The following is a 19,143-nucleotide window of genomic DNA, read 5'->3' as shown; positions in this document are numbered from 1 at the left end:
ACAGCACAACCTTTCCCAAAGGGGTGCCTTTAAAAACATTCAGCAGCAGGAGGAAACAAAGAAAACAAGATTCATTCTCATATGGCGGATCTTCACATCTGGAATGAACACCCCCCCCCCCAAGTCGGGTTCTCACAGCAGAGATTTGCACAACCTAATCCAGGCTGTGTACACACACCACACCTTTTCCTGCTACAAACCCACCTTTGTAATCCCGTCACCAGATTTATTCATTTCAGCAGGGGGCAAGGGGGCGGGAGAGAAGGAAAAGCCCCTTTTGTTGTGCCAATTGTTAGACCAATTGGGAGACAGAAACCCTTTGCCGGCCTATTGCAAATTATCCAGAGATCTACCAGCAGAACCCAACCAACCATTTTCCACCCCTGTTCTATGTTTGCCAAGTGGGGAGCAGCGGAAGGTAGTATTCATTGGTAGAGTATCTTTTTTGCATGCAGAAGACCTGAGGTTCAATCCCTGGCATCTCTAGGTAGGGCTGAGAAAGACTCCCTGCTTGAAACCGCGGAGAGTGGCTGCCAGTCAGTGCAGGCAGTACTGAGATTGATGGTCCAATGATCTGACTCGGTAGAAGGCAGCTTCCTATGCATAACCCTAGCCCTGTGCCAGAGTGTCACAAGCTCCCAGCTTGGGCCACTGGGTCTGACTGGCTAACCATGCTATAGAAATGGGGTCCACATGCTCTGAAATGACCCATCCAAAATTGCACCTGAAGACAAGTGGAGAACCAGAGGAAGCAGGAGTAAGGGGTTCAGCGTACTTTCAGAACACGCAAGCAGAGCATGAGTGGAAGATTATGCTTTTCCAATGTTCACTGGGTGCATGCAAAAGTGCCAAAACAGCATCGGGGGGGGGAGCAACAACACGCCAGCTCTTCTTCAGGCAAAAACGCTGTGACGAGAAGGCGGATGCCATATATTTCTTGTCAACAACATGCATGGCATTTTCAAACAAGGGATGAGGTTGTGGGGGAGGGCGCATGTTTGCACGGACGCACACTCACACACACGTTGGCAAGGGAGCTGCTCCTTTCTGGAATATGCAGAGATGTGCCCAGACAGTCATGACAGACAGTATCTATAAACCATATGTATCCTTTTTGCTATTTGACAGGAAACTGGCCTAAGATCTCTCCATAAAACTGTTCCTTAAAGGGTTCAGAAAAGTGAAGCTTCCACCGCTGAAGATCCTTGCTAATTATTAATTAGCATGCTTCTTAAAAAGTAGCTTTCCAATGACATGAGAGACTCCAATTACTAAGAAACCCGCCACTGAGCTTGGTGAGACAACTTCGGGAGACGTGGCCCTTTCAAGTGAGCCGTCAAGGTCTCTTCAGGCAAGCCTTTTTATGACTAAGGTGCTGCCCAATTGCCAAGCTCTTTGTTTTCTTCTTTCCCTTGACAATGTTTTATTGCCATCGCTGCAACTTTATTGGTACCTCCCCAACCCCACTTTAACAGTAACCTGCCGCCAGAACAATTACGGAAAAGCAGGCTATGAAATTTGCCGACTAAATAAATAATAATTTCATTTAGACACAGCACCTGCCACTGGCACTGTGTGCTGAATTTTAAGCGGGGACTAAGCTGCTTTCCGGAAATACTATAGCCTGTTTCACAGATAAAAATTACAAATGAAAAATTTGCTATCTCAAATGTCTCTTGCTTCGGATGGGTGAAATGGCAACCTTGGGCAGGGAGGCATACGAGTGGTGGGTGGGCACCAGAGGCAAACATGGGCATAACAAGGGATAAGAAACTTGTAGAGTAGGCAACACCCCCCCCCCATCTACAGCCACACCTCTCCAGCGGTCAACAAGAGGCAAGCAAGAGGGATCACCCAGTTTGAGGGCACATTCTAGCCACACTAAAGCACTTGAGGTGGGTACAGATCAGAACCAGTGAGGGGTGTGGCCTAGGAAGAGAGGGCGTGGCCTGAGAAGGAGGTATGGCTTGGGGAGGGTCTCCAGGGCCAGACAGAGAGAACTGCATTTTAACCCAAGAACTTCAGCTTCCAAACTCCTGGTCTGGAGGAGACAACAATCTGTTCTGGGTTCTTAGTCAAGGTAGAGCAGATCTTGGGAAGCAGTCCCTATTCATAATCTAGCACATATATACTCAAAAAAAGCCACACCCACCCACTACAACAATTAGATCAAGATTTTAATGTAATTTAAGGCCCAAATACAACCTCAATGAAAAACACTCCTGGCTTAGCAGTGAGTCCAGCATGGTTTAAATAGGCGAAGGCAGATTATGAACCTTAGATCTCTTGCAGGAAAGAACTGCTCAGCTGCAGTTCCTCTTCCAAGACCCCACCTCTGGTAGCCCTGACCTTCAGAGGTGAAATGGGTTGCCGGATAGAAAAAGGCATTTTTAAAAGATCTTAACATGCCAAACAAGTTTGTCTGGGAGGAGGAGGTATTCTGGACCCAGACAGTTTAGGGCTTTCAGAAAAGGTTAGAACCAACCCTTGATAACAACCTGGTGAGATTGTGAGGCATTGCTATGAACGGCTATCCTCTTACCGGTAACGGGATTTTCTTCAGTGAAAGAGGGCAGGTTTTTCTAAAATTAGACTACAAGTTTGCAGCTCAGGGAATTCTTCTGTTACTGTACAGTACAAGTAACCCACCCTCCTCTTCCTTGGAGGCTCTAAATCAAGATGAATATGATGAGTCACCCGCAAACAAACAGGTAAAGGAGATTAAAAGCACACATGGGGGAAAGAGTGTATCACTCAGCCTTGATCGGCTTTGTAAATCAAACCTGTAATGATTGGGGCAGGCTTCATCCATCTGGTGGAAGGACAGAAGGGGAGGAGGACACGGAACGGCACACACAGAAAGCATAATATGGATTACTTTTACAGATGTGCAGGTTAGGTTGCTCTGTTTCAGAGGAGAAAGATTCCCCACTTTGCAGTTATAAATGACGAGTGTGCAACTGCTGTCCTATATATATATTTTAAAAGAATCCTGTAATAAGGACATCTGGACTGCAAGAACTGTATAAAGCAGTGGTAGTCAACGTGCTGCCCTCCACGTTGCTAGACTATACCTGCCGTCGGCCTCAGCTAGTATGGCCCAAGGCCAGGGATTATAGGAGCTGCAGCCAAACAACATCTGGAGAGTCAGTTCCCCCTAGCATAAAGCATGCAAAGCCAGCCGATTTGCAGAGATCTACATATGTTGAATAGTTTAATGCTGTTTCTAACCAGTAATGGGGCAGGAGAGATGGTAGAAGCTGGACCATTAGGACAAATGTGGGGGGCACTGCCCCACCAACCTCAGACAACCTCCACCTGCCTGCCTTCTTACTATCAGCCAGTCAGCTTTATCCTCCTCAGTTTCAGATGCGACCCGTGTAGAACTCAGCAGGGAGGAGAAGGATGGGGTCAAAATCAGAATCAGGTAGCTCTGCCTGCCATCGGCTGCATTTGCACCTGTCACTGGTTCTGGCTCCACCCACTGTTGGGCTCCCTACCTTACACCCTCCTCGTCCCGATGGACACCAGCCACCACCGCGAACAGGTGAACAGATGGCTATGCAGAAAACCAAGTCCCTGCTCCCCCAACCCTAGATGTCATGCTTAGCTCACATCTGGCTTCTGGAAACTTACCAGGCAATGCTCGCCAGCTTTCAACCATATATCAATGGCTTATACCAACCTGGTTAAAAAGAACTGGCATCCTCCCGCATGATCTAATATTTACAAGTGCATGCCTGGGAGGTGCATTCTTAAAAGAAGGGCTCCTCTTTCACTTACACGTAGCAGAGACTACTCTAATGTAGAGGTGGGAAACCTCTGACTCTCCAGATGTTGGACTCCAATCCCCATGTGTCCCAGTGATCACTGCCAAAGGACAGGGTTCTGGCCTATCAAAAACTGGCATGTCACAGACATCCCCACCCTGGCTCTAAGATGTTGCTTGCTGTGACTGGTGTTCAAAATTTGCCAGGCACATTTTGCACCTGCCTATTGGCCACTTGTGACCAAGTGACGATGCCCAGGTGCCAGGATGGCGCCTGACTTCTCCATCATCTGGATTTGCATGCCTGGGGATCCTTGGATCTTGACTGTTTTCACACACTAGCAGAGGTCACTGTGTTTCTCAAATTCTGGATAGGCAACAGGACTCAAAGGATAGAACTAGCCTTGTTTAGAGGCTTTTAATTCACTGCAAAATACATACCAAACTGTCAGAGGATTTGCTGTTTACTTCCACCCCAAGAACAGTTAGGAGGAGAACACATGGCACAGCCATACTAAATAAGGAGGGAAGTCTAAAAGAAAGAAAGAAAGAAAGAGAAATAGTTCAGCTGCAGAGAACGTACAAAGAGCTCCCATAAGCCCCACTTCACACAAGAATCGTGGACCAAAGATCTCAAGGGGTGGGGTGGGGGAAAAGCAGGCACCTTACCTTGTTTTTCATTTTAAAAAATGGTGCTAATTTGGAGACATTCAGGATTGTCACTGCTACTGCAGTAGGACAAGCTTCTGCTCATGCAAGACATGCGTGGTTGCTAAGAAACTGGGAGCCTTATCAGTTGGGCTCAAAGCAGAGCCTGTTCCACACCCAGAATCAATGAGGTTGCAGATGGGAACAGCAACTGCCTGGCACCGTCGCCGATAAAAACCTCATTGGGAGCAGAAAGCAACTGGGTGCAGCACTCAGCTATACCAGATCAATACGAGACAGGGAGACAGAATGACCAAAAACAGAAATGGCTTTTCAGACAGCACACACAACACACTCAGCCTGTCCTCCCTCCCAGCCAGGAGACAGACCTGAAGACTTTACAGAAGTTTGCACTTCAGATTACAAACTGCAGCAGCTTTGCTCAGCCTTGCTGAGCTGGTGCACAAGTCTCAACATGGACGTTAAGCAGATTTTAGCGAGCTCAGTCAGCCACACCTGAAAACACAAGAAGCTGCCTTATGCCGAGTCCAGCTTTGTCCTTCCAGCCCTGGACTGTTTGCTCTGACTGGTGGGGGATGCTGGAGACTGATAACTGGGATCTTTCGCATGAAAAACAGGCGCACGACGACTGGGATGCTGCCATGTTGGTGGCCTCCTAACTCTCTTCTGGTTGTCAGGACCAGGAGGCAAATTTCCACCTGCCACCAAGAAGCAGGCAAATGGCTGTTTACAAGGCCTGAGAATCCCCTGCCTTTGCTTTCACAGGCAGTACCAATTAAATGTTAATTGCTCTGAAGGACCCAAGAGAGAAAAGTTTCCCTAGACTTTGCTAATTATATGCACTCACCTCCCAGCTTAGTCTCAGCAATTCATCTATCAGAAGCAGCACCTGGTTCTTGAATAGGCCAGAGGCCCACCTAGTTCATCATCCTGATCTCCCAGTGGCCAACCAGGTGCCCACAACAAGCCCGTAAGCCAGACCCAAGCACCACAGCTCTCTCTCCACCCAAGATTCCCAGAAAATGGCATTCAGATGCAACGGGCAGGTATCGAATCAGGGGGACATGGGAACCCTGACTTCTCAAGGGTACACAGAGGATAAAGAGACAACCCAAATGAAAGTTCCACATTAAGTACTTTGCACAGGGCACATGAATACGTGGCATTTACAAGGTAGTAAGTTATGCCTGTTTTTTCTGAACTACTTGGAAAGGCTTTGCATCTTAAGGGGAGACGGAAGAGGAGGTTTGGGAGGGCTGGGTCAACTTTTGCTTTTGCCCTTTCTTAGCTTAACTGACCTTACAGTCTTGTTTGGAGGCAATAATGGGTATGTGAGGATAATATTGTGTGTGTCTGTGCTTGTGAGAAGACTATGCTATCAGGTGCTTGTTAAATGATGGGCGAGATAAAATAAAATTCCATTAATGAAGCCTTACTGTACCAGCAAGATGCTCAATGTTATTTTAAAACCCCAGTATGGATTTTATTTGGAATGCTTCTATATAGCTCCCCCAAGGCTCTCAAAGCTGCTCCACAAAAGATTATTGGAATAAAATCAAAACCACATTTTAAAGTCTGGTATAAGAGATAAATGGGACGCGGGTGGCGCTGTGGGTAAAAGCCTCAGCGCCTAGGGCTTGCCGATCGAAAGGTCGGCGGTTCGAATCCCCGCGGCGGGGTGCGCTCCCGCTGCTCGGTCCCAGCGCCTGCCAACCTAGCAGTTCGAAAGCACCCCCAGGTGCAAGTAGATAAATAGGGACCGCTTACTAGTGGGAAGGTAAACGGCATTTCCATGTGCTGTGCTGGCTCGCCAGATGCAGCTTTGTCACGCTGGCCACGTGACCCGGAAGTGTCTCCGGATAGCGCTGGCCCCCGGCCTCTTAAGTGAGATGGGCGCACAACCCCAGAGTCTGTCAAGACTGGCCCGTACGGGCAGGGGTACCTTTACCTTTTATAAGAGATGCAAACATGGCAGTCCTATGGTGCCATGATTATTCAGGTGGCATTAAACATTTGACCTCTGCCTGCTAGGCAGCAGAGCCCACAGACAACCTCCAAGGCAAGGAAATGGGGGAGGCTGAGCTGCTGAAACTCACTCAGTCCATGATGAACGAAAGTCTAGGAAATAAAAACTTTAGGAAAGCACTACGACACTATCAAGATCTAGTGTATCAGCTCAGGGATGGAAGTCACCATTCTCTGCGTGACCTCTTTCTGGTGCATGGGAGAAAGCAAGTGGCGACTACAAGTCATGAATGCTATGCTCTGCCTCCATGGTTGAAGGCAGTAATGCTTCTAATACCAATGCTGGAAATGGCAAGAGAGAAGAGAGCTCTTGTGCTCAGGTCCTCCTTGTGGTTTTCCCACAAGCATCTGGTTGGCTACTGCGAGAATAGGATGCTGAGCCATTGGCTTGATCCAGCAGCTTCTTCTTGTGTTGTTAGGCTTTTTTAAAAGAAGAGGAAGAAGAAGAAGATTCTTTTCCTTCCACCCTATGCCATGAGTAACATAAACTCAACTGCCATCTAGTAAAATCTGTTTGCTAATAACTTGTGTGAACCTATTTATGAGGCTGTTATTAAGTTCTAATTTTATATTCACAAACTGAGAAGCTCCCAGTAACATAAAAGCAATCTTGGCCAGATTCAAAAGGAAGGCGGAGAGGGAACAAAATCTAAAAAGGAAGCCACACCATCTAAACAGAACAAATTGGGTTTTTGATAAATCAAGATTAGGGAAAAATGCTTCTCTTAAGTGATAATTGGATGCTTCCACCCCTCTTCTGCCCCTGTCTTCATCCTTAGAAGATGAAGCATTCCCTTTATCTCCAAAAACTTCACTAAATTTAGCTTGCTGAGCTCAAGGAAGGAATAAACAGTCTTCATCCATCATCTTCCTCGTAACCAGCCCTGCCTACTCACTTCTAGGAGTTCTGACACATCAAGGGGGTGATACAGGCATATTAAAAAGAGGGAGATGGGAAAACCTGAAAAAAGACGACGTGCAGAGCTACTGTTCTTGTGCCTAAACCAAACAGATATCAAAGCTTGTACTCCATCAAAGTCCAACGCTTTTCATACTTTTGACATTTGGAGCGTCTAAAGGAGACATGTACAAGTTTAGATTGCGGGCCCTTCGGAGACTTGTTCCTTTCACAAAGAAGAAAGGAAGAAATTGTTGTTACCTGATATAGCTAACTGCCTGGGGTTAAGCCAAATCTATAAACTCAAATAAATGGTGCATCCCAGAGACAACCTTTTGTGACAATTTCATCACATTCCTTTTAAGTCAGAGGGCCACCTAAAGATTCAGGCCAAGCACCTAGTTTGGAATCTTTCCATTATAAAATGTGAACAATGGTTGCTCTGCTAGTGTTTCATTGCCAGGGGGACGGAAGCGCCTGCAGATAAAAGGAAGATCCAAGTTGGCGGGTTGATCTCTTCACTATCAGAAACAGACAGAGCCCATCGCACATTCTGTCCCCTTCCTCTGGAAGGAACAGATGGAACCTGGAACATGTTAACTATCAGGGACCAGAAATGAGAGATCGCACCTACCTACATTTCCCTATTGTACCCGACTGCTGGATTTTAACTGTCGTAAGCCAAATCTTGCCCAAAAATCAATGTATAAATTTAATAAATTAATCCCGATGTACTGGCTGGGTGAGTGCCATACTGCTGCTGAATCCCACTGGCTGCTTGGTGGCCACTGTTTTCTTACAATGCCCAGCAGGCCCTGGGGAGACATGGAAGAAAGGGCTGAGACAAGGGCAAGATGGAGGAGCATGAAGAGGCCCAGCAAGATAGCAGGGAGTTCATGAGATCCCTCTTGCAAACAACACATAAGATTAAGCCTTCCGCAGATGGCTTACCAAGTCCTGTGAGCCATTTAAGTGATGGCTCTGAATAGTTTTAAATACACCTGGAAAATTAAAAGTTGCCCAATACTGAGCTAAGCCACTGGTCTACTACAGAGACAGGAAGTGGATCTCCAGGGTTTCAGACAGGGGACACTGCAAGCCCTACCCACAGATAACCGGGACTGAACTTGAAAGGGGATCAGAAAAGAATGTGTTTTTCAGGTCCAGGTTCATTCTTAACAGGAGATACCAGAAATTTGGCCAGATGGCAGGCGACGCGAGAGACCTCTTTGCCCAAGATCCAAGAGAGAAATTGTCAGAGTAATTCTGGGCTAGGTGCACAAATAGTCTGACTTGCTTTAAGGTAGCTTCTGATGCTCCTGTGCTTTGCCAACGTTGGCTGATGTGACAGCAACAGGCAGTCTCTGTATTTGAAGCTGGGTGGTGCTGTGGGTTAAACCACAGAGCCTAGGGCTTGCCGATCAGAAGGTCGGTGGTTCAAATCCCCGCGACGGGGTGAGCTCCTGTTGCTTGGTCCCTGCTTCTGCCAACCCAGCAGTTCAAAAGCACATCAAAGTGCAAGTAGATAAATAGGTACTGCTCCAGTGGAAAGATAAAAGGCATTTCCATGCGCTGCTCTGGTTCGCCAGAAGCGGCTTAGTCATGCTGGCCGCCGGCTCCCTCGGCCAGTAAAGTGAGATGAGCGCCGCAACCCCAGAGTCGTCCGCGACTGGACCTAATGGTCAGGGGTCCCTTTACCTTTACCTTTAATGTTTGTTCACAACAGCTACTATCCTAATTGGTAAATGGGTTGATACAGTGCAATTGAAATGTTCAAGCCAACAAAACACACCACAGGCCACCTTCCTACTTCCAGTGACAAAGTGTATTAAATAACTGTTGCTTTTTCTTTAAGCGACTCCAGCTTCTCTAAAAATGTGGAGATTGTTTCCTCAAGATGTTAAAAAAAGAAGAGATCGGCAAAGAGAAGAGCGGCTCTGTTTTACAGACATTTGCTAACACATCCATCATCATTGTGGTTACTTTGCGCAAGCTGCCACCGGCCCTTGCTTCATTTGCGGCAGAGAACCTGAAGAGAATTGTTTGAACAAGCATGCTCACCACTCATCCAAAAGCATCTATCTTCAGCAACGTACAACAAAAAATCCCTCGAAGCCACGGCATGTGTAATCTATGTAACTAACTGCTGTTGGAATGACCGATGCACCGTCAACAATCAGACTCACTGGTTTGAGCTAGGAACCTCCGTTTCCCAGCCTCAATGCTCATAATGGCACTTATCAACCAGACAATGCATTTATGAGCAGCAGCTTTTCATAGCTGCAAATTATTATACTAAAAATTGGGATATCTGCCCTAAGGCTGTTTCACCAAGGACAGAACACTGGATTTATCTGCATTTGCAGAAGAACTGATATGCCTCTCTCTTTGACTGAACTGTTTTGTGTTTTTCACTCTGTTGGAGCTTATCTTTTGTTAAGGGACATGTTAATTGCTGGGGGACCAGCATGCCTACTGGAACTGCTCAAGGTCAGCTTGGCCTCAAGATTCACTTCACAGCATCATACTGGATAAAACCAATGAGAGGGCTCCTTGGAACGTATTGAACACTTCTCCAGAGTGATCAAAGGGCTTTGATATACACAATTCTCAGTCATTCTTACCTCACACCTATGGAGTCAATAGTCCAGTCAGTTTCTCAGCAGTTCTGTGCCTCAGAGGGCAGATGCCCTTTTTAAAGCTTCCCCCCAACGGAGCCAGATTCCAGATTACTTTGTAGCCTGGGATAAGGAAATGGAGCCTGTTTTATGGCACCCAAAGCAGCCTCTTCTAGCTAACTCTCGGATCTTGACAAAGGGATAGGGCCACTGTTCTATCACCTCCTGTGGGAAAGGCTGTAAGCTCGGTGGTAGAGCATTTGCCTTGAATGCTGAAGATTGCATTTTCAATCCCAGCATCACCAGGTGGGGCTGGGAGAGACTTCTTGCCTGGAGAGCTGCAAACAGTCAATGCAGACTAGATGGCTATGGACCAGACTGAGCTAGACAGCCTAATGGTCCAACTCAGCATAAGGCAGCTTCCTAGGTTCCCCTTTATAAATACCTACTTGGGAAGCATCCAGGATGTTCCATGAGGTCTCCAGGACCTGCAAACAGGCCAGCAACTTCTCCTTTGTCACCAAACCCACAGTTGACCACAAATCCAGCCTGTTTCTTCCCAGTAATTTTGACATTGGTAGTCTGTCCTCTTACTTGCTGTCAGGGGTGCCGACTTGGCCCCCCGATTGTGGGTGCCCAGTGGCACTTGTGATGTAACGTGATGTCATGACATCACGTTACATTGGCGCCACAGCAGTGCTTCCAGGGCCTCGGAGGTCATGTTGGACGCCTCGCGAGACCTCTGATGCCACTTCCGGTTTCTACCGGTGGTCACTTCAGAGGCTTTGCATGTAGAAACTGGAAGTCGTATCAGAGCCCTGTGGTGTGGGTGTTGAGCACCTACCAAAAATTTGTGTGCACCCTGGCACACAGGGACCCCTAGATTGGCACTAGTGCTGGCTGTCATCTTGGTTTGACTCACCAGCTCCCCAGGCAGGTTCCCACACCCAGCAAAGAAGTCAGGGACTATGGAGGCCAAGAGATAGCAGCGTACCCAAGACCAACAAATAAACATATGGTAGATTTATGATTGAAACGGAAGACTTGATGGACCATGGTTAAGCTCCAAGCACCATGCAGACAGAAGACATTGTCATTATGTATTAATTTATAGACTGCACCACTCTAAACTGGAGCAGTATATCTACTGTGTATATGCTGTCCCAGTTATTCAGGGACCTATCCCAGGGGCCCTTCACAACAGACAGGCAAGAGGTGGGACGTTCCCAACTGAGCCTATTTACTCACCCCAAGAGAAAAATGGCAGGATCTCCCTCAAACGTTACAGTTGTTCAGCAAAACGCATGAAGCCAACATAACGTACACAAGGTTACAGTTATTCTGCTATGCTAAGCAATCCTTCCTCCCCCTCCTAAAGTAGGTTTCGGTGATAGTGGCTGTAAAGATATCTAATGCTTCAGTATTTAAGCTGATTAAAATGAAGAAAAGACTGTCAAAGCAGGATATTAACTAGGATTGTGGCTCAAACAATGGTCTTTGAAGGCTCATCTATTAGGAGCAGACGAAAGGCACAATTCATTTGACTTGAAAAATAGCTGTTATTACCACCAGATTTTAAACTTGTTATTTAGCTGGAATTAAGCTGAAAATGAATCCTTTACGCACAAATCTCGATTCAGACCATCAGGAAAGCATCTTTGGGCTGGCATGCTCCCTCCCCCCACTGACACACCCGCAACACACTCTCTCACCTCATTCTCAGTGGCTCTAACCACACTTTTCTAAGACATCTGGATCCAGCGATAATGGTTTGCAAGCCCACCTCAAAACCATGATTTGGAGGTTAATGCTAACCACAGTTTGCCCTGCTCAGACACCACAGCAAGCTATGCTTACAACAACGTGCAAATGGAGAATGAAACTGGTCCACCAAAAAGGGGAAATTCACAAGCCTATGGCTTGCTCCCAATCCTTTAAACGAAACTCAACACTGGCACTATTAAACCACAAACCAACCCACCCCAAGCTTCTAACCTTACAGCAAAATTGGTACTATATGCCACGATAAGCTGAGTTTCTTCTGGACACAGTACAAAAAGCACCAGCGAGCTAACTCTGCCCATCACCAGTTGCATCCAACTGCAGCCTTATCTGCTCAAGCTATGTCGGTGTGCAAGAAAACACCATAAGCCATATACAGGAAGAGCACTAGTCAAGTATTTCAGTGTTTCTCAACCCATTTGAGCTTGGGGTGAGGTTTCCCAAATTCATTGCACCTTTTGTGTTCTCCTGCCCCTCTGCCAACATCTTTCCCCACAAGTGACAATGCAGAGATCCTGGCAGACAGGCAGGTCCATACAAGCTGTGGGAAGCCAGGACTTGTGGACTGGGCATGAATTTCAATACTGGCATTAGAGGAACAGAGCAGGATGTTTCTGAACCCTCCCTAAAAAGAGACATTAAAATAAAGCAACAGGCCTGCAAGTACAATGCTCTTCCGTAATTAGGTGGGGACAGGGCAGTTGGGATGCAGTGATGGCAGCAAGTTTGGAAGCAATAGGCTGCAGCTAGACTGCTAAGTGGGAAACCATATAACACCGACATCACGAGAGCTGAGAAAAGGGTGTTAGCTGCTGATTTGCTCCAGAGCCAAGTTTAAAGGTATTGCTGGCAACTTTCAAGGCCATACACAGATTGGGACCACGCTATCTGAAACAATGGCTCCACCTGTGTATATCTACCTGCACACCACAGTAATCAGAAGAAGCCCTCTTGGTCCTGCCTCGTCCTGATGATCTTTATCTAATGGCCACTTGGAGACAGGCTCTCTCTTCTGGCACCCCCTTTGCAGAATGGACTCTCTCTCGATATCCGGGTGACAGAAGATATACAGTATTTCATTGACTAGTAAAAACTCCTCTTCAGTCAGATTTTCCTGGGCCTTTGTTACATTTTACCAGATTTTACTGGCCCTTAGATACTGCAGATGCAATTTTAAAGAACCGTAATGCTGTTTCATATGTTTTAGACTAGAGGATCATCTGCTAAAAAGGTTTATATTCTGCCAGGAGTGTGTAGGCTATTAAGAGTACATGTTTCCACAATGATGAATTTATGTCCGTTTTAAACTTTTTTTGGTATTCATTTATGAAATTCATTCATTCATTCATGAAATAGTATCCAAATATTTTTCTAAAAACAAATAAACAAGTTTTGTTGCGCACCACATTGTTAACTTCTGATTTAAAACCAGCGTATAAATTATTTTAGCAGTAGATATATTTAACCAGCCTGTGCCTTTGGCAGGAGAGGAGGAAGGCGCCACCTACCTCAAGGTCCTATTCCTCACTGGAACTTTATTCACACATACTTTTCATAGCATCCTGTGCCAGGAGTGCCAACTTGAATAAAATATTGGTGGGGGAGGGGGCAGCCAGGTAAGACCCACCCCACAAAATCAATCACATGACACGGTGCATGCACACCATTTGAATGGCAATGCCCATCAACTTTGGGGGGGACCCAGTCCTATTAAATATTTTATTGGGGGGACTGAAGCCCCCTTGGCCCCTAGGAGTTGGTTCCTGTGTCCTGTGCTGTCACATCTCAGGTTGCCCCACAGCTCCTACTTTCAGCTCCCACAAGGGGGGAGGGGGGGAATCACATCATCAAGACCATTGCAACCTTCTTCTATCAAACTTTTCATTGTCATTCCTTAACCTTCGTCCTTCTATTCAGAATTCATCACCTTCGACAATTAGACCAGCTTCTGCTTCACCTTAAATGTCAACTGTGTCGTCTTTCTTCTCTCCACTCACAAATCCAACAAAGTCTGCTTGTCATTTTACCTTCAGAGTCTATCTCCCGCTTTAAAGCTCAACTTCTCTGTGAAGTCATTCCACACAAACCATTAGTTTTTGTAAGAGATGCGGGGGGGCACTAAGACCACATATGGGTAACGGAACAGTATGCATATATATATCCTCCCCCTCCATTGACTTTTCAATTTTCAGCTCTTTGGGGAAGGGATTTTTCTGTGTTCGTTAATCTGTAAAAGTGCCATGCACTGTGATGGCATAATAATTGCATGCATTTTACACAGCAGGGTCACAGAGTTACACCCGTGTCCTGTTTGTGGGCTTCTGGTTAATCACTCTGAGAAAAGAAAGCTGGACTAGATAGGCCTTTAACCTGTTCTCGTGTACAAGGGCTTTCTGGCTATATCTGAGAAACACAGGCTCTTGTGGGTCACTTTTTAAAACCCACACACCCTCATATAGGGGTGAGTGGGAAATGGAAGTAGGAAAACGGATATAAATTAGGGTCACTAACAGAATAGCATCTTAGGCTGTAAAATGTGACATGAAGGAGTCGATAAAACCTGCTGCTAAGAGCAGAATAGAAAGCAATAAAATTGGCAGCAAATGGTTTTTGTTTTTTTTAAAGTTATTTTTAAAAGTTCAGAAGTTATAAGGAAAGTCAAAGAAAGAAGAATGTACAGGTCCACCCCATTATCCAAGATAGTGCCCAGAGTAATGAGGTTTCTGGGGCCCAGGCAAAAAAAGCAAAAAAAAAGAAAAGAAAAAAAAAGCAGTAAGGTTGTTTCGGAAGTCTTGAAGAAAGCATTGCAGCAGACAATAGAAACCCAAGGCTTGACTATTGGGAGCATGAACACCACCTTTGCACTTCAGGGCTTTCTCATTAGCAGAACCTGGTCCACTTTGTGCGAAATAAAGGTTCAAAATAATAGAGTAAATGTAGGGCAGATCCTCAAACCCATTTCAATTCCTGAGCTTTCGAACACACACAGTCAATGTGTTCTCAAAATTTTCCAGGGCTGACCACAGACAGTTTTGTACCTTAAAGGAAAAGTTCTCTCTCTCTCTCCCTCTCTCTCTCTCTCTCTCACACACACACACACACACACTGCAGAAAGAGGAATGTCAGACTTTCTGTAGAACTCACTGCCTAAGGCAACTACAGTGGTACCTCAGGTTACATACGCTTCAGGTTACATACTCTTCAGGTTACAGACTCTGCTAACCCATAAATAGTACCTCAGGTTAAGAACTTTGCTTCAGGATGAGAACGGAAATTGTGCTCCGGCGGTGCGGCAGCAGCAGCAGGTCCCATTAGCTAAAGTGGTGCTTCAGGTTAAGAACAGTTTCAGGTTAAGAACGGATCTCCGGAACGAATTAAGTACTTAACCCGAGGTACCACTGTACTTCATGCTAAGGTGTACAGTGAACAGTGCCATTTATTTCACCAAGTTCTAACCCTTAAGGTTGTGATCAGAGTGTAGAGCCTCAGCAATGATGATCTGTGTTGGAAATTTGGTCACCATATCCTAGGTGCATCCAGCAAGACACAGGAACACAGGAAGCTGCCTTTTACAGAGTCAAGAGACCATTGGTTCATCCTGCTCAGTACTGTCTGCACTGACTGGCATCAACTCTCCAGGTTTCAGACTGGAGGCTCTCCCTGCGATAATTGGAGATGCTGGGGATTGAACTTGGAACCTTCTGCATGCAAGGCAGATTTCCTACCACTGAGCTACTGTCCTTCCCCAATAATGTTCCCATGGCTCTGCCATTTTTTCAGGGCAGCTAGGTCTCTCGGCTAAGTTTCTAGACAAGAACACACTAAGACTGACAGGGCTTTACTTGCCAAAGCACAGTGAGATGACTCAGCCATTGGCATTTTGGAAACTTCTGGCATCTCGAGAAGGGGTCACCCCCCCTTTTTTTTACAGTTTGGCAACAGTTGCGCAGCCTGCTCTGCTGGTAGCTCTAGCCAACTTTGACTCATCACGATTGTTGTACAGCTGCAGGACCCAACACAACCCAGAAAAACACAAGACTATGTGAGACTTACAAAATGAACACAGTATAGCGAGAGTTGTGGATGCAGCGAGAATACCAGACTCTAAAGCCCCAACTAGATAGTTCAACCTTCTTAAAAGGATTGAAACACTTTATTTGAAATATGCCTGACTAGGACTTATCAGACAACAGGATATTGCAGAGAAAGGCTCAGAAGTCAGAGAAGCCAAGAAAATTCAAGGCTGTCACAGCCCCTCTCTTAACTCAAAGTTTGCAATCCTTTTCCTGCCAAAAATGCAATGCTTCTCCACCCACCCCTCTATTTCTTGCTGGGCCTTGCATTGTCTGCTAAATATACAAACACATTTTCCTTCATCAACACCTTCAAGAAGTTTGAATGACATCCCCTGCCCATTCCAGGAATCTGACCAATTTATTATTTAAGGCACCATGCCCATTCCTCTCCCCTTTGGACAGCCTTGCTTCCAGGAGTAATGGTGACTTATTTCAGTTTGGTGTATTAAATTACACAGCTGTCTTTTATGTAATAGTCATTTAAATAATAATAATAATAAAACGCAGGTGGCGCAGTGGGTTAAAGCCTCAGCGCCTAGGGCTTGCCGATCGAAAGGTCGGCAGTTCGAATCCCTGCGGCGGGGTGCGCTCCCGCTGCTCGGTCCCAGCGCCTGCCAACCTAGCAGTTCGAAAGCACCTCCGGGTGCAAGTAGATAAATAGGGACCGCTTACCAGCGGGAAGGTAAACGGCGTTTCCGTGTGCGGCTCTGGCTCGCCAGAGCAGCGATGTCACGCTGGCCACGTGACCCGGAAGTGTCTCCGGACAGCGCTGGCCCCTGGCCTCTTAAGTGAGATGGGCGCACAACCGCAGAGTCTGTCAAGACTGGCCCATACGGGCAGGGGTACCTTTACCTTATAATAAAACCTCTAGCTGCCATAGCTGGATGAAACTTTTGTTACAGGACATCCCCAATACGAAAGGTTTCTCTATCCAGGGATGGAGACATACAAAAGAAGGAAACAGAATCAAGGCACAGCAACCCCCAGTCCTGCTCCAGATCATTTTTCATAGAATCACAGAATTGTAGAGTTGGATGGAATCTAGTCCAACCCCCCGCAATGCAGGAATCTCAATTACATCATACATGACAGATCACCATCTAACCTCCGCTTAAAAACGTCCAAGGAAGGAGAATCCACCACCTTGTCCATTCCATTGTTGAACAGCTTCTACTGTCTTAAAGTTCCTCCTGATGTTTAATTGAAATCTCTTTTCTTGTAACTTGTAGCCATTGGCTATCACATCTCCTCTTAGTTTCCTCTTTTCCAGCATAAACATACCCAGTTCCCTCAACCATTCCTCATAAGGCTCCAGGTGTGGTCTGATCAAAACAGAATAGAGTAGTAATATTCATTCATTCATTGAATTTATAAACCGCCCTATACCTGGAGGTCTCAGGGTGGTTCACAAAAAAAGATCACAATACAGTGGTACCTCCGTTTACGAACTTAATTTGTTCCGAAGGTCCGTTCTTATCCTGAATCCATTATTAACATGAGGTGCGCTTTTGCCAATGGGGCCTCCCACTGCGCGCGCGCCTTTGGCGCGCAACTTCCACTCACATCTCGGGGCAAAGTTTGCTTCCAGGAGACCTACTTCCGGGTTAGCAGAGCTGGTTACCCGAAGCGTTCGCAAGGAGGACAGTATGTAACCAGAGGTATTACTCTATATAAAATCTAAATCAAAACAATAATCCAATAACGCCCCCCCCCCAAAAGAGCCACATTTTAAAATATTATTTCCCTTGATCAGGACACTATACTTCTGTTGATGCAGCCTAGAATAGCATTAGGTTTTTTTGCTGCTACATCACACTATTGACTCATGTTAAGCTTGTAGTCTACTAAGACCCCCTAGATCCTTTTCACATGTACTACTGGCAAGCCAGGTGTCCCCCCATCTTATATTTGTATAGCTGGTTCTTCCTGCCTAAATGCAGACTCTTACATTTGTCCCTATTGAAATTCATTTTGTTCGTCATTTTGTTGTTTCTTTCACTGGATAATTTATGCTTGTCCTGCTCAATAAGGAAGTCACGTTTATAGTCCTCATGGGTACAGGGGTAAAACTCCAAAGCACAGATGCTTCCACTCACCTATGTAAGATGCTCGGGTCTCATCAAGCAGTTCAAAAATTAAGGAACCTTCGCAGCAGTTTCCATTTTTATTACACATACCTCAAACACACCCCAATTAGCAGGAAAAGGAAGAATTGTATATATGCAGCTCAGAACATGAAGCTTTTTCAGAACAGTACTCAGTAGCTGTGAGAGTTCCCATGACACACCTAAAAGCGTTACTGAATTGAAGGAATGAGAAAATTTGCAACTTTATCTATAGAATGCAGAGTACAGGCTGTATTGTCTAGTTGCTCACATATCCATTACATTCTTTGCCTGCTGCATGCACATGGTACCAGGTAATTTTCTCCACAAGCACACTACCAAAATGAGTCAGTTAATCTTTTGAGATGCCATGTGTTGCTTTTCTGCAACAAAGAAACATGAAAATGCTCTTTTATACTAGGCCAGACTATCTGTCCATCTTGCCCAATATTGTCCGCTCTGGCTAGTAGCAGCAGCTCTCAGGCACTTTCCCGTCACCTGATCATTTAAAAGTCAAATTAATAAGGGAGCCCAAGATATGTCTCTATAAAAATCAGATGCCAGAGCCCAGATACTCCCCGCCCCACTTCAATAAGGAGTAAAGACATTCCCACTTATTTATCATAAATTAAATTCAGATGGGGGAAGCGAACCCACAACAAACACCATGCAAAACTATTCTTACAATGGCGAACTTGAGCCGGTCACTATCTCAGCCTAACCTTCATTACAAAGCTATTCTGACGACAATAGGTACCTCACCTTGTATGCCTTGGAAGATGGGATATTAAGTGGAATTAAAAAAATAATAATATTCTCCTTATTGGAACTTGCTTGTTTTACAGACCCACATAGTTCTGTTTAGAGTGTCTGTAGGGAGCCAGACATACAGGTGTGAGGCCTAAAACACTCTCCCTTTTGAGGGGAGCTTCTCCTCATTTTGAGAGGTGAGTAGGTGGGTCAACCCTGAGATCCAATATTGGGCCATTCTCTTTGTGAGAGACTAACTCCTTTATTAAATATATTCTTGAAGGCCATGTCCTCACAAAGCAACATACAACCCAGAGCAGGGCAAGTTATAAAGATATGGCATCCACATTGCCAAGCACAGAATAAAACTTTTAACAAGCTGCTCTGTAACTCGCAGGCTAATTAGAATCTCAAGTTAAATACAGCACTGAAGAGGAAGGTCTCCAATGCT

General features: G+C 45.7%; 1 protein-coding gene and 1 long non-coding RNA gene across 7 annotated transcripts in view; one reads left to right on the top strand and one right to left on the bottom strand.

Annotated features, from left to right (window-relative positions):
- The window catches only part of LOC307222151 (uncharacterized protein C1orf159), a 31,782-nt gene that overhangs the window by 11,203 nt on the left and 1,436 nt on the right, over nucleotides 1–19,143 (bottom strand). For 2 of the 6 annotated variants that reach the window (XM_079987288.1, XM_079987286.1), the window contains one exon: nucleotides 4,211–4,301. The exons of 3 other annotated variants lie outside the window; for them this stretch is intronic. In XM_079987288.1, the coding sequence (XP_079843414.1) occupies nucleotides 4,211–4,282 (72 nt within the window). In that variant the 5' untranslated portion in view covers nucleotides 4,283–4,301. Of the gene's footprint in view, nucleotides 1–4,210; nucleotides 4,302–4,438; nucleotides 4,718–19,143 lie in introns of those variants that run through there. One more of the 6 variants, XM_079987287.1, reaches the window with a different exon arrangement.
- Nucleotides 1,243–13,084, top strand: LOC307222266. Its single transcript, XR_013841699.1, has 3 exons — nucleotides 1,243–2,080; nucleotides 9,217–9,952; nucleotides 10,762–13,084. It is a non-coding gene; the product is annotated as an uncharacterized lncRNA (long non-coding RNA).

Source organism: Podarcis cretensis (genome assembly GCF_951804945.1).
Source record: "Podarcis cretensis genome assembly, chromosome: 8".
NCBI lineage: Eukaryota > Metazoa > Chordata > Lepidosauria > Squamata > Lacertidae > Podarcis > Podarcis cretensis.
Note: the sequence above shows the minus strand (reverse complement) of the source record. Positions and strands in the feature narration are given on the sequence as shown.